The following is a 15,347-nucleotide window of genomic DNA, read 5'->3' as shown; positions in this document are numbered from 1 at the left end:
TTAACCACGTCACCGGTGCCACGATCGGACACACCATCGCTTTTGTGACCTGACGCCAGTTCGCCGTGAATGCTTCTCACATAAACCCTATTTCTTATCCGGTTTTCTGGTGCGCTCAGAAAATCATAGACGTCGACTGGGATACGACCAAACCAAGGAGCCAGAATAACACGGCCTTCGCTGGAGGACATGGTTTTTTTTTTGGGTGGAAACGTATTATATGTAAGTAACCTTGATGGGGAACATTTATGAATACTGATGTGTTTATGCTCTTCTTGGATTTTGTCTGATAAACAAGGGTAAACGTTCCCTTTTCACTTGCCTGTTTGTTTTTTTGGGCTTAATGTGTCAACCCTTTTGGAATGGACCAACTTCACTACTATAAAGTAAGTAAAAACTGGCCCACTTAAATAATCTTTCTTTCTTAAATTTTTTTGTATATTCCCCCACAAAGACAAAAAAATGTTTGTTAAAGATATATAAGTTTTTTCCTTTGCCTCATTAAAAATAATTGTCATGTCTCTAATAAAATATTATTAATTATTAATTATCTATTTTAATATATAAAAATGAATTACTACCAAATTGCCTTAATTACCCTAATGACAAACAATAAAACATGGTTTTGCATACCCCTGAGCGTAATTTTACATTTAATCATGATTACATTCCAACAGTTTATTTAATGCAAAAGTTCATTATTGGAATATGTAAAAACGTGCACTGCATTCTATAATTTTATTGCATTGGAACATACATATTTAATAAAACCTACCTTTTCATTATTTCTCCCTATGTCTATATATTTTCGTATCAACTCAAACCACTGCATGTGTAAACTGTTCCATCTCCCTATTCCCTTTTTTCAAACAGCAGTGGAGCGGTAGGGTTTCTCTTCACCTTCCCCATTTCCATTATTTTTTCTCCATTCAACCTTACTGATATTTTTCTGTTACTTCCACTTCTTTTCTCAACAGAATATGAGCCGAAAGTTTTCCCCGATTAAGGATGTCAACGATTCAAAAGAAACATGGAGATTGGCCGTTCGAGTTGTTGATTTTTGGAGTGTTATCAACAGCAAGGGTAAGGAGCATCTGGAGATGGTTATAATGGACGTATCGGTAATGCTTCGTATTCTCTCAAATCGTTTATTAGCTTATTATATTTTTCAGTTATGATATTGTTGTTGTTTGTCATCATCAGGGTGATAGGATACAAGTTTTGATTCGTTCAGACCACACACCAAAATGGAAAGCACGAATACGCGAAAACATGTCTTGCATAATCAACAATGGAACTGTTTATGAAAACGATTTTCAGTGGAAGCTTTGTGATCACGACAAGAAGTTTGTGTTTATTGGTGGTACAACTGTGAAGGAAGTTGATATTCGGAACCTTCCTCCCAAAAGATTTTTTTTCAAAGACTTTAATGATATTCTTGGAGGAAATTGTGAGATGAACCGACTTGAAGGTCATTTGATTTCTTCATACTACAATTTTGTTTATTATTACAGAAGTTGATTTTAACTTACTCTTTCACTCTGTTTTGTAGATATCATTGGTGTGGTTCAGGAAATCAACAATTTTCAATACAACAATTCTGGAAAAAAATCATTTGTTTCATTGAGTCTTAAAGACTTGAAGTAAATTATCTGAATTCAAATATTACAACTGTGTGCCATCATTATTATCTTATTGATATTTTTATGTTTATTTCTGCAGAGGAGTCATTGTTAACTGCACATTATGGGAGAGTTACGGAACAAAATTTTTGGACTTCTACCACGACGAAAAAAACAGTGGTGCTATTGTAATAATACTAACTCATGCAATGATAAAGGAATCACAAGGTTTGTATCAATAATCTCCTATTATTCAAATGTGATATCTCTCTGTAATAAATTTGATACTCTAATTTTGGTCTATTTCAGTCTCAAATGGATGGAGTGGATCTAAGTTGCTTATTAACGAAGACATTCCAGAGATAACTGAGTATTTATCAAAGTATACACAAGTTGTTATATTCTTAAAGTATAATAAGCTCCCTTAAAATTTATCATCATTTACATTCATTTTTGGTTCAATGTTTCAGGTTACCGTCAAATGAGCAGACTGAAAAGCCTTCCCAGTCTTCGAAGGGAATGTCTCTTTGGTCTGGTGCCTCTCAATTCACCCCAGTCGAAAGTTTCGTTCATAAGGCCAAGTGTATTTCTCTTAGTGAACTTTGCAAGGTGAAACAGGTACATGGTTATGACAAATTTCAAATAGTAAGATCAATATTATTTTATACAGATAATTTTTGTTAGAGTGTTGCATTTTTTTATATTCAACTTATTGTATCTTAGGACATGTTATGCGTTACTGTTGGAACAACTCAAAGATTTTTTGTCTCAAAACACGGTTGGTTTTATTATGGGTGTACTAAATGTTCTTTAAAGGCATCTGATGTGAACAATCCATACAAATGTTCATGTGGACAGAATGTAGAACATGCCATACCAAGGTTGTATTTTTCAATTTTTAATCAGATTAATTCATTTGCCATGTTTCATTATTTGTAGTGTTCTAATTGTATTTTCCTATGCATTTATGTAAAAAGGTATCGAGTTGACATATATGTAGTTGATGGTGATTCCAAATTTCGCTTTGTGTTTTGGGACACTGACTGTGCCGACATTATTGGAAAGTCTGCAGATAGTATTTATAAAGCAATGCTTGAGGTTCATTTTAATTCATTACCTATTTTAATATTTATTTGTATAGGAATGAAGTACTTACATTAAATTTAATGTGTAGGAAGGTGACGACGACCCAATGATATATCCAGATGATCTTGACATGCTACTTGGTAAAAAGATGGCGTTTAGGGCTAAAGTTCAGCCAACATTTGGCCAAGCATCTGTTTGGAAACTTTCTTATGATGAAGAGTTTGTAAAGGAAATTGAGAAAGATTATATTACTAATGAAGTATGGAAATTTTACTTTGAACATCTACATATGTCTATTTATCAATATTTGTATCTTAATCTTCATCTCAATCTCTGATCTGCAGGGAGATAGCAAATCTTTAAACCAAAACCCAGTTGTTGATCGTGTTGATGAATCCATTGTATGTTAATGTTGACTAAACTTTAGCCTGTTAATTACATTATTTTCTTTATACTTACTATTAATTTGTTTTCTTCCAGGAGTCGTTGTCAGCATATGGAGAAAATGATCCTGATAAAATTGTGACCACTACTCCATCCAAAGGAAGTCCTGTTTATCTTGATGCTGTAGATTCTGAATTACAAGCGTATGGTACTACCCAGCTCTCAGGAACCAAGCCTGCAAAGAAAGTTAAGATTGAATCTGATGCATGAAGACTCCACCAGAACCATTTTAATTTCCATCATTATTGTTATTTTGTGATCTTTTCTTGACTGTTGTTTTAATGTTTTGGTACAAGATACACGAGTTACGATCCATGGATTAAATATCAATTATCATTTTGTCATATGATATCAAATATCAATTATCATGTTGGTTTTCTTATAATTTCTCTGTAGCAATGGTTTATTGTCTGTTGTTTGAGTTTAATATTGCATGATATATTGCCCGATTATACAATGCTAAATATATTAACTGTTGTTTGTGTTTAATATTGCGTGATATATTGTCCGATTATACAAACGATCCATATGAATTGGAAAAAAAGTTAGAATTAACCATCCTACATGATATTTCTTCTTACCTGCAAGTGAAAATTAATTTTTGAATAATAAATTGTATATCAGAATCGTTTTGATTTGCACAGTTTTTTTTCAATAAACCATAATTTTGGCAATGATATTTACAGTAATGTCTTGCATTATAAGTTCATTATTGACTTCTCAATAAACATAATTTTGGCAATGATATTTTCAGTAATTGCTTTTTCAACAGATTCCTCTAATGCAAAATTTTTTAATTCATCAACTTGATTTGAATACTGCATGCATTATTTAAATAAAACATAACGAAATGTGTTTTACAAGTTTTTTAATGTGACTCTTGAAAACTGCACCAGCATTATGTCAACCATCATACCTACCTAACATATAAACTGTAACTTGCACTACATTCTTATCTTATTTGTGCACGCTTCATGCAATTATGGTTGCTTGGTGCATTCATTTTTTGCTTATTTAATGATTAAGTCACAATATTTTTAACTGCATACAATATTAATTATCATAAACTTTTCATATTCAGCTATTTCCCTCCATAAACAAATAGTTTGGAGGGAGTCTTTGTCCATATATTTCCTGCTTCCCTGCATATTCAGCCATATTTTGCAGAATGATTGTAACTTCAAAGTAAAAAATCATGGAAAAGAAACAAAGCGATGAGCATGATCACTTCATGAATGTTATCAGAAGAAAAAGGCAATTTGATGCTAGACATCATAGAAAGCGTGTTCTTGGAGCTAAGAGAGCCAAGCGATTGGCGTCAATGAACAAAGAAAATGCATGTCAAACTCAACCCCCTGCTGATACTATATCTTCGCATTTCAGATTACCACTATCTTCTATTTCTCCAAATATTCCAAGTTCCACCATAACTGATCGAAATACACAGCAGAAAACTCACAGTATATCAACATTGAATACATTGGCAAGTTCATTAGCAAAAAAACGCCCAAGAGTTGTTTCTGTAAAGAACATTAACAATTTAGGAGTTAACCTCAGAAGGAGATTTGATAACGAGTTTATGAGCGGTGCGACAACATCTTCAAGCCATACACCAAATCCAGATTCCAGCACCAACGAACTTTTCCAAGATGACAGTGAAGGGGATGAAGGTTCCGGTAATTCTTCAGATGGTAAGTAACTTTATTGTGATGGATTATTAACCGATATTGAATGTTCTTACATTTCACCAATATATAATAACATAATATTTTCAAACTCATTTTTACTATGTTGTTGTAGCCTGCAGTTCAGTTTCTAACTATTCAATGGACGAGCATGACGTAGGTTTTGACACTGACATTGAAGAAATAGATGTTCAAAGATCAGGTTGTATTTTATTGTATTGATATGTTTCTTTCTTTAAAAAATCATGATCTATTATGTTATTTTACCTGACAACTGTACATTTTTGTTTAGGAGAATACTACGATTTAGGTGACCCATCATGTGAGTGTCAACAATGTGGTGCAAATATGTGGTATATGGAGAGGAAAAACAAGTCTCGACATTCTGCTAATCCTAAGTTCTCAATGTGTTGTGGAGAAGGAAAGGTTCAAATACCTTTGTTGAGACAACCTCCACCCGTATTGCAGAGCCTGTTGTTTGAACAAAACGAAAGTGAATCAAAAATATTCCAACAACAAATTCGTCTTTACAATATGATGTTCGCATTTACTTCTCCGGGTGCTAAAATGGACAACAGATTTAATAATGGTAGAGGTCCCCCTAACTATCGTATTCAAGGTCAAACATGTCATCGTATAGGCAGCATGTTACCTTTGCCAGGTGAAAAGGCCCGTTTTGCCCAACTATATATATTCGATACTGAACATGAAGTTCAGAATAGATTTGATATTTTCAGGTTTTTACTTTATATATCTTTGTTTCAACACTGTATATTATTTTGTTGTTGCAATTCTCAACATTCTGAACTTTATACGTTGGATGATTTGCAGAAAAAGGGACGGAGTTGATATTAATATAGTTGAAAAGTTGTCTTCAATGTTATATGAACATAATGTTCATGCTCAGTCATTTAAGATGGCAAGGGATAGACTTTCTGAAGGAAATGTTGCAGATCTAAAACTCCGTCTCATTTCTGATCGTCAAAATGATGGAAGAATATATAATCAACCAACAGTTTCAGAAGTTGCTGCTCTCATTGTTGGTGATGTTGATACTGCAGAAAAAAGGGATATTATAATGCAAAAACAATGTGGCCAACTTCAGAGAATAGATGAATATCACACTTCTTATTTGGGTTTTCAATATCCTTTACTTTTCCCTTACGGCGAAGATGGTTACAGACCAAACATACGGCATCACAATAAAGGATCTACAACGGTTCGTAATGCAGAAACAACGACCACGGTATCGGAAATTGACGATGTTCCATGGGAGGATGCAACCAAAAGAAACAGACTTACAATCAGAGAGTGGTTCGCCTTTAGGATTCAGTCAAGAAAAGACGAGGCACAGACAATTCTCAGGTCAAGGAGGTTATTTCAGCAGTTTTTGGTAGATGGTTTTACAATGATGGAATCTGAGAGACTACGATGGTTAAGAAAGAATCAGTCAAAACTACGAGTAGGGAAGTATGATCATCTTGCAGATGCTAGGACAAATGGACATACACGTGGTGCAGCTACAGGGAAAAGAGTTGTCATACCTTCGTCGTATGTTGGAAGCCGTAGATTTATGGATCAGTTATACTTCGATGGCATGGCAATTTGTAGTTATGTTGGATTTCCTGATTTGTTTATTACATTCACATGTAATCCCAATTGGCCAGAAATACAGCGCGTATTAAGTTCTGCAAATATGAAAGCGTCTGATCGTCCGGATCTCATAACAAGAATCTTCAAATTGAAATTTGATTCGTTACTGTCTGATTTGACTAAAAAGAGTATCATGGGAAAGGTTCTTGCGTGTAAGTAATTTGTAACTTTGATTAATTTAATTTCCTTATTCATTTTTAATGTCATGTTATAAACCAATATGTTAATTTTATATTTGTAGATATGTACACAATTGAGTTCCAAAAAAGAGGGTTGCCCCATGCGCACATATTAATTTTCCTTCATCCGTCGAGCAAGTATCCAACACCCGCTGACATTGATCGTATCATATCAGCAGAAATACCAAACAAAGACACTGACGAAAAGTTATATAACTTGGTCAAATCTCACATGATACACGGACCTTGCGGAAATGCTTTTCGTAATTCTACGTGTATGAAGGAAGGAAAATGTTCTAAATACTTCCCTAAAGAATTCAGGCGTGATACGATCGTTGATCAAGATGGATATCCTGTTTATAGACGAAGGGACAACGGACACACAGTTTCTAAGAATGGAATTGAGATTGATAACAGATTTGTTGTTCCTTACAATTCAAAGTTATTGTTGAAGTACAGAGCTCATATTAATATGGAATGGTGCAATCAAAGCACATCCGTCAAATATTTGTTTAAATACATCAACAAAGGATACGACAGAATAACTGCTGCAATTGTCATGAATGAAGATGGATCTGTTTCGCAACACGAAGCCGTCGATGAAATAAAGCAGTATATTGACTGTAGGTACGTTTCTCCAAGTGAAGCTGCTTGGAGAATTTATGGTTTTTCCATTCATGGAAGAAAACCAGCTGTAGAAAGACTTCACTTTCATGGGGAGGGACAAAATTCTGTTTTTTATACTGATGTCAGTCCCATTACCAAAGTCCTTGATAAACCGAGCGTTACTGAGTCGATGTTTACTTCTTGGTTTGAAGCAAACAAGAAATACGACGAAGCGCGCCAACTAACGTATAGCAATTTTGTTTCAAAGTTTGTATACGTTAAGAAAAAGAGAGAGTGGAAACCCAGACAAAAGGGATACACAATTGGAAGACTAATTTGGGTTCCTCCAACTACTGGGGAGTTGTACTATCTAAGGATGATGCTAACACATGTCAAAGGACCGAAAAGCTACGATGAAATAAAGACAGTAAACAATGTTAGGTACGATACTTTCCGTGATGCATGTTTTGCTATGGGATTTATTGGGGATGATCGAGAATTCATAGCTGCAATAACAGAAGCATTTCATTGGGGTTCTGGACATTATTTGAGATTACTTTTTGTTCACATGTTATTGTCAAGTAGCATTAATAGGCCTAAGCATGTATGGAGTAAAACTCAACATCTGTTATCTGATGGAATTCTGTATTCTCAGCAAAGGATTGCAAACAACAGAGGTATATTTTCAATTATGATCAGAGTAATTAATTACACATAATATTACTATGCTATTCCAATATTTACCAACTATTTATTTGTTTTTTTCATTTAACAGGTCTGCGACTAACAAATGAAGAAATTCTCAATCTGACGTTGATTGAAATTGAAAAACTTCTTCAACGCAGTAGAAAGAGTTTAAGTGATTTTCCTGGAATGCCAAAACCACATGGTTACATAATTGAGGAGCTTGGAAATAATTTAATTTACGAAGAGAGAAACTACGATCCTGCTGGACAACTTCAACAGTTTAATACGCTGTATAATAACCTCACAGGTGTAAATAATAGTTAACATCAATTAGGCAGAAGAATTTCATATTACTTAGAAACTTATATTTCTAATATGAAGCATCTAACATATGTGTTGACTTTATTTCAGATGAACAAAGAGATGTATTCAAACAAATCTTGACGGCTGTTGATACCCAGAACGGAGGGGTATTCTTTTTGTATGGATACGGCGGTACAGGGAAAACATACATGTGGAGAACATTAGCTTCCTACATAAGATCAAGAAGACAAATATGCTTGACAGTTGCCTCTTCAGGAATTGCATCCCTTTTGCTCCCCGGTGGTCGAACGACACATTCTAAATTTAAAATTCCGATCCCCACACTTGAATCTTCGACATGCGACATTAACAAGGGTAGTGACAGGGGTGACATGCTAAAACTATCAAAATTGATAATTTGGGATGAAGCTCCCATGTGTCACAAATTTTGTTTTGAAGCTTTGGATAAAACACTCAGAGATATCATGGGTGGAACCAGGTCATCTGATAAAATATTTGGTGGGAAGGTAATTGTGTTTGGTGGGGATTTCAGACAGATTCTACCGGTTATTCCAAGAGGCAGCCGTTCAGATATAATTCATGCAACTATCAATTCATCATACATTTGGGATCATTGTAAGGTTTTGAAACTTACAAAAAACATGAGGCTTCAGCAATCTGGGACGACCATATCGGCATCCGAGTTAGAACGGTTTTCAAATTGGATATTAAAAGTTGGAGATGGAAAACTAGCAGAACCTAACGATGGCTATGCTGATATTGATATCCCAGCAGATATTTTGATATCTAATTTTGATGATCCCCTTCGAGCCATATTCGAAAACACTTATCCAAATTTTGAAGCTAAATTCAATAATGTAGCTTTTCTGCAGTCAAGGGCAATATTGGCTGGAACAATTGAGACAGTAGATGAAATAAATCACTATGTATTAGACAATCTTCCAGGTAATATTTAATTTTTTGTGAAAATTTATCCGATGATTTTTCACTTCCATCTTTAACAGATCATAATATAAAGGCACTGCATTTTCAGGGGATGAAAAAGAATACCTAAGCTCTGATTCAGTTGACACGCATGATGGTGATGGCAATGAATGTTTTGATGTTTTAACTCCTGAGTTTCTGAATGGATTGAGAACGTCGGGACTTCCTAATCATAGGATCAGATTGAAAGTAAATACTCCAATCATGCTGCTCAGGAATATTGATCAAGCAGAAGGCTTATGCAATGGAACACGTCTAATCGTTACAAGATTGGCTGATCATGTTATCGAAGCTAAAATCATTTCAGGCAAGAACATCGGCGGTATCATTTATATTGCCCGAATGGACATTACTCCAACGCAGACGCCATGGCCATTCAGGATGACACGAAGACAGTTTCCTATAACAGTCTGTTATGCTATGACTATTAATAAATCTCAAGGTCAGTCTTTGGATCATGTTGGCATATATTTGCCGAGGAGCGTATTCAGCCATGGTCAGTTATATGTTGCAGTTTCAAGAGTAAAGAGCAGAAAAGGCCTTAAAATCTTGATCCATGATAAGGAGAAACTTCCATTGACCACCACAACAAATGTTGTCTTCAAAGAAGTGTTTGAAAATGTGTAGTCTATAAGTTTTTGCAATATTTATGGACCTGTTGTTATTGGTATATGTTTTGTGCTCAGTTGCCTAAAATTAGCTTACAACTTAAACAACTTATTAACTGTCATGAATGGAAGATTTTATATCATCTTTGCATACTGATAATTTATTTTCATCTGTACAACTGTATTGAAAACTTACGATGAATGATAGCTGCCATAATATCAATCATTATAGATCATCATCAATTAAAAGATTAGCAAAGAAAAATATTCACGTTGATAACCATTATTTAAATCCATTACAGAGCCATCTGTGATTACAATCTAAGTACCATCAACAACAAATTTAAAGCTACAAGTAACATCTTTACATCCTAATCAGCTACTTTTTTCCCCAAGAACACAAACATCAGATCTGAATATGGAATCATGGAGAATTCTATGAAATCTCCAACTTGAAGGCTTTTTGACTTTGCAAATTCGTACCAACCAACTCCAATATGTTTCTCATACTCATTCCTGCCTGCCTTAAGAATACGACAGTGATATCCCTTTCCGTCAATAAGATCTACCATCCTTATTGCATTTTGGTCTTTACGAAAACATGTCCTTGATATTTCCATTGGAATATTCTGCATTATAACTTTCTACTTATTAACCCACGATATATATAGATCTATATACGGCAGTGGATTTTACTGGGTTTTGAACTTACCAGAGCATTTTGGCCTCGCATGTTCGCTTCTGTGACATTAGATTTCCACTTTACCTCCCCGGTGTGATCAGCCATGCATTCAGCTTCAGTAAGAAACCCATCTTTTATGAGTGTTTCAAACATCTTTTCCTGCTCTTGCTCAAACTCTTTGTTAATGTTATGAGCCCATTCAAGACTGTCTCTCTCAGGATCACTGAAACATATATTTTAAAGAATAACACTGCTATTAAGCAAAGAGACGAGAAAAAAGGGAATCCATTTATTTTATTACAACATGCATGCAAAGTATACTCACCTGCTTGATGGAGAAGGGACGAATGGAACTCCCCACTTCACCATATCAGAATTAAATTTTATAAGGACCTCAATTCTGATGCATTATGACAAAAAATTCTATATATAGATAGATAGTGATAACCCTTATTTTTTGGGCCAGACAACACTGATGGGCCTACATTTTTTTATATGTACAAATATCCAGCATGTTTGGTAAACGAGTTTTAACAACAAAAAAGTAATTATTGCAATTTTTTAGTAGTTATTAGATGTTACAAATCAGACCTTTAAATATACATGACACTATATTTCCTTCTATACATTTAATAAATCTGCTTGCCTACATAAATTGAAGTTGCTATATATCTAAGCTGATTGTATAATATGTATTCTTTATAAACTGTAATTTGGTTTTAACATGGTAAATTGTTTATCAAACAAAATTTCTTAAAAAAACATTTCATATTAACTTTATAACTATTATATTTAGTTAATGTTTATAATGCATGTAAATAAACTATTCTAGCACACATGAGCCAATCATGATGGCCAATGTAAAGGAGCAACCATGAAGTATGTAGAACATTAAGATTTGCAAAACATATAACCATTCAAAAATTCCCAGGCCAGGAAAGTAGTCTTGATAAAGTCATTCAACATTAAAGCAAAAGTACCAACCCATAGGGGAAACAAAAAAACATTGTTCATATAAGTTATAAAAGTCACCACCAGATACACAAAATTCAAAGACTTTGGTCTTTGAAACTACTTCAACAACAGAAAAAAAAAAGCAAAGTTCTCCCACCACCTTTCAACAGCCCCATCATTTCTTCTTCATTGTAACATAAATGAAAGTGCCATGTTTCGCCAACTGACAAGTCAGTGTGTCGCCTTTCTTGAACCCCTTGGTCTTCACATAGGCGTACCATCCTTTAGTCATGTATTTCTCAGACGGACTCGGAGCCCCGTTGCGGTATGCCGTCTTCACAGTACACTTGAATTGTTGTATCAAATCACAATCTCTAATAGTTACCTCCTTCTGATTACTTGCCAAGCAGTCTATTGCTATCTGCTTAGGGAAATGCTGCAACAACACAAATATTCATTGAATAAACACTTGAGATCTGCAAAGTATTAAAATATGAGGTAGATTTTCAGTATGCTTACCTGGACATTATCCTTTTTTACTCTTGAATTCTTTATAGCAATATCCCCAGCAGTATGTTGGCTTTCCTCCCCACATTCTTATCCTAACATTTGAAAGATTTTTCGCCTTCTTTGCAAGTTTCATTGTGCTCTTCTCACTCCCATCTGTAACAGCTCTTTTGTTGGCAGTCCTTCCCAGATTTTTGCTATTAGTCCTCTTCTCAACTTCAGTTGCTTTCTTCCCAACAGTTTTATCAACAACAGTTTTGGACTTCTCAGTTTTTTTGTTAGTCTGTACATTATCGTTCGCAGAGACAAGGGGGACATCATCTTCTTCAAGCTTAACACTACTCATAGGAACAACAGTATTGTTGACATTTGGAACAACTGCAGGGGAATTCTTGCAAGTTTCTGCAAATCTAACAGATTTCTTAGAATTTGCTTTACCCTTTCTAACCGACTTGACAGATGATTGTTTTACTGAACCATCTTCAACCTCATCTACGAGTTTTTGAATTTCGCTCATTGCTGCCTCCTCACTGAAAGAACAATTATAGTTGCATGAGGACATTATGAATGCCAAATACGGAATAATAACGCAGGTATACCATAGACGGCGAATATTTGAAAGATTAACAACTTTAAAATATATATAAGACCACACTATTGGCCCAGAATAAAACACTTATACTTTATAGATTAACACAACCAGGCAAATAAACATTCAATACAAGTTGATCCCCCACAATGTTACGAAGACCTGATCTGGGAAATATTAAACAATAAACTCCATTCACATCATTTTCTATTAATTAAACAAATCTATTTTAGCATGCATCAGAAATCAAAAAAACCCTAAAACCTAACTAGATCGCACATGAACTTTATGCCAAAACAAATAAATTAAATAGGAATTCATGTATCTAACCTGATGACTTCTTCTTCTTCATCTGATAACCACCCATACGTTGGCTTTCTTCCAAGCCTCATCGTCGTCGTCTGTTGCTATCTCCAGAAGTGATGTCAGTTTTTTCCTAAAGACCGGAATGAGAACGAGAGAAGTTGTGTAATGTAAACAGTCCAAAATATATTGTAACTCAACTTTGCACGCTTCCTTTTCCTTTTCCCTAGACTTATTCAGTAAATGACCCCTATCTCAATCAATCATGACTGTTACCTATGATCCACCGTGTAACCAAAGCATTTACTAATTCATTTGGAAACAACACTTTGTAGTCTAACGAAAAAAAAGGCATTTAAGTTATCTCTATCTCTTAACTCCAAACATACATGCATACACTTTTTTTAAGCTTTACCTATTCCATGCAGTACACGTTTTTTTTATTTTGATTTCCTTTGTTTTTTTTATTACTTACTCTTTTCTAATTTTTCCCGCGTTTTAAAATACAAACATTATATATTTTTTATTTATATTCTAAGTTTTAATTAAAATCCACTTTTTAGGAACAATAAATAGTTTCTATCAATCCTTCTTTATTTCAAATATTTATTTTTTTAAATCACATTTAATAAATCAAACAAATGTTATAATAATTAAAAATTTATGTAAATATTTGTTGATAAATACTCCATATATAATTATTGTCAAGATGTTTTTTTCAACTCACCTATCTATTATAAATCAATTACTCAATAGTTCATGAAAATAATATTTTATAATATTACTTAGCTTATTCATCCCACTAATTTTAAAATCCTATGGGAAATAAATTTAAACAACCTATTACTATTATTTTTCAACACTTTGTGATATATTAAAAAAACAATAGGAATTTATATATCTTTTCTTATACATACTTAACTCAGTTATAATTCATGTTACAATATTTTTTTACACATATTGACATCCTTATGTGTATTTATCAACATATATATTATTCATAATTTAAAATTTATGCAATTATTAGTTGATAAATAATCCATATATAATTCTTTTAAAAATATTAATTACACTTTAGAATATCTTTTACTAACAAAAGTTGTCAAGTTGTTTTTTTCCCACTCGCCTAATAAATAAAAATTAATTATACAATATAATATGAAATTTATAGTTTATAATATTACTTTGCTTATTGATCCCACTAATTTTAATATTATACGAAACATTGTTATTATTATTCTTCAACACTTACTAATATGTTTCAAAAACATTGGGAATTTATATATCTTTTTGTATACATACTTAACTGAACTATAATTCATGTTTCAAGATTTATTACACATATTGATATGCTTATGTGCATATTTCAATATATATATATATTCCCCATTCTCCTATTAACTTGAAGTTTATGTTGAAAAATAAGTAAAATATTAAACATAACCAAATTATACTAACAGGAGTACATAAAGGATAATTTTAAACCATGCTCATCCATTTGATTTTCACACATTGTTGCAAAGCATATAAGTATTATATTGCAATTATAAAGTAGCCAGGATAACATTAGCTGTTTCAATCCAAAGAGAATTGATGAATAACAAACACAAAAAGTCTTAAACATAACATTAATCCACATACAACTGAAATAGAAAAAAAAAAAAACCCCAACAACATCATTCAAAACAATCTACTGTTCTTCCAAAACTTTGCACTTCTTCATTCACCATAGCCATCAATACCCCAACAATACATCTTCTTTAAACATGCAATACAACAGAATGATAATTTTTCTGTTAACTTCCAGAAACATACAATGACATCAACAAATAATTTAACATGTAAAAGATATTACTAACCATTCTTTTCAGCTTCTCCACCAACTCTGTCCATATCATCCATTCTCTGTCATTCAAACAACATACACAGACTTAATGCTTAAATTTTAATTGAATTCAATATAACCTAATATCATGCCTTTTCGAAAAATCGTATAATAAGATTCTTATACCTTTCATTTTCAAAGACAAACTTCCCAATATACACTGAATTGGATATTTCTATCATTCTGGGGTTTATCTCCCAGTCCAACACTTCCAAGAACATCAGTTAAAAATTCGACGTCTTCAAGTACAGCGAACCTCAAACCAGCCCTCAATTCCTGATGCTTTCCCGACCACCTGATTCCAAGCATCTCATCCTGCCACACCCCTGCTATGTTCTGAATCTTACTTCCCCTTTGCCAGGCGCATGCAACACCATCCATCACATGCAAAGCCCACTCAGTGCACAACTTGGTAATGCGTTCTTTCTTCATCTTCAACCTCATCCGCAACATCTTCGATCTTTGCTTCATCCTCCTTTTAATCGCCAATCGTTGGAGACGGTCTTGAACCACAACAAATTTCATAGTTCTGCATAATCAGAAACAATC

The 15,347-nt window shown here is 33.6% G+C and overlaps 1 protein-coding gene across 1 annotated transcript; it reads left to right on the top strand.

Annotated features, from left to right (window-relative positions):
* The first annotated feature begins 4,347 nt into the window (after positions 1 to 4,347).
* Positions 4,348 to 9,897, top strand: LOC131658770 (uncharacterized). Its single transcript, XM_058928030.1, has 8 exons — positions 4,348 to 4,843; positions 4,953 to 5,039; positions 5,130 to 5,574; positions 5,669 to 6,642; positions 6,732 to 7,952; positions 8,051 to 8,269; positions 8,374 to 9,231; positions 9,320 to 9,897. The coding sequence occupies exons 1-8, from the start codon at positions 4,348 to 4,350 to the stop codon at positions 9,895 to 9,897; spliced, it is 4,878 nt and encodes a 1,625-aa protein (XP_058784013.1).
* The last annotated feature ends 5,450 nt before the right edge of the window (positions 9,898 to 15,347 follow it).

This window comes from Vicia villosa, linkage group LG3, assembly GCF_029867415.1.
Source record: "Vicia villosa cultivar HV-30 ecotype Madison, WI linkage group LG3, Vvil1.0, whole genome shotgun sequence".
Classification (NCBI taxonomy): Eukaryota; Viridiplantae; Streptophyta; class Magnoliopsida; order Fabales; family Fabaceae; genus Vicia; species Vicia villosa.
The sequence above is the reverse complement of the archived record's forward strand: the minus strand, read 5'-3'. Positions and strand labels throughout refer to the sequence as shown.

Bases quoted from the DNA above. Each gene is read 5' to 3' on its own strand.
- LOC131658770 (XM_058928030.1), top strand. From the start codon at position 4,348: ATGGAAAAGAAACAAAGCGATGAGCATGATCACTTCATGAATGTTATC. The intron at 5,575-5,668 runs GTTTTTACTTTA...GATGATTTGCAG, and splicing joins AATAGATTTGATATTTTCAG to AAAAAGGGACGGAGTTGATA. The intron at 8,270-8,373 runs GTGTAAATAATA...ACTTTATTTCAG, and splicing joins GCTGTATAATAACCTCACAG to ATGAACAAAGAGATGTATTC.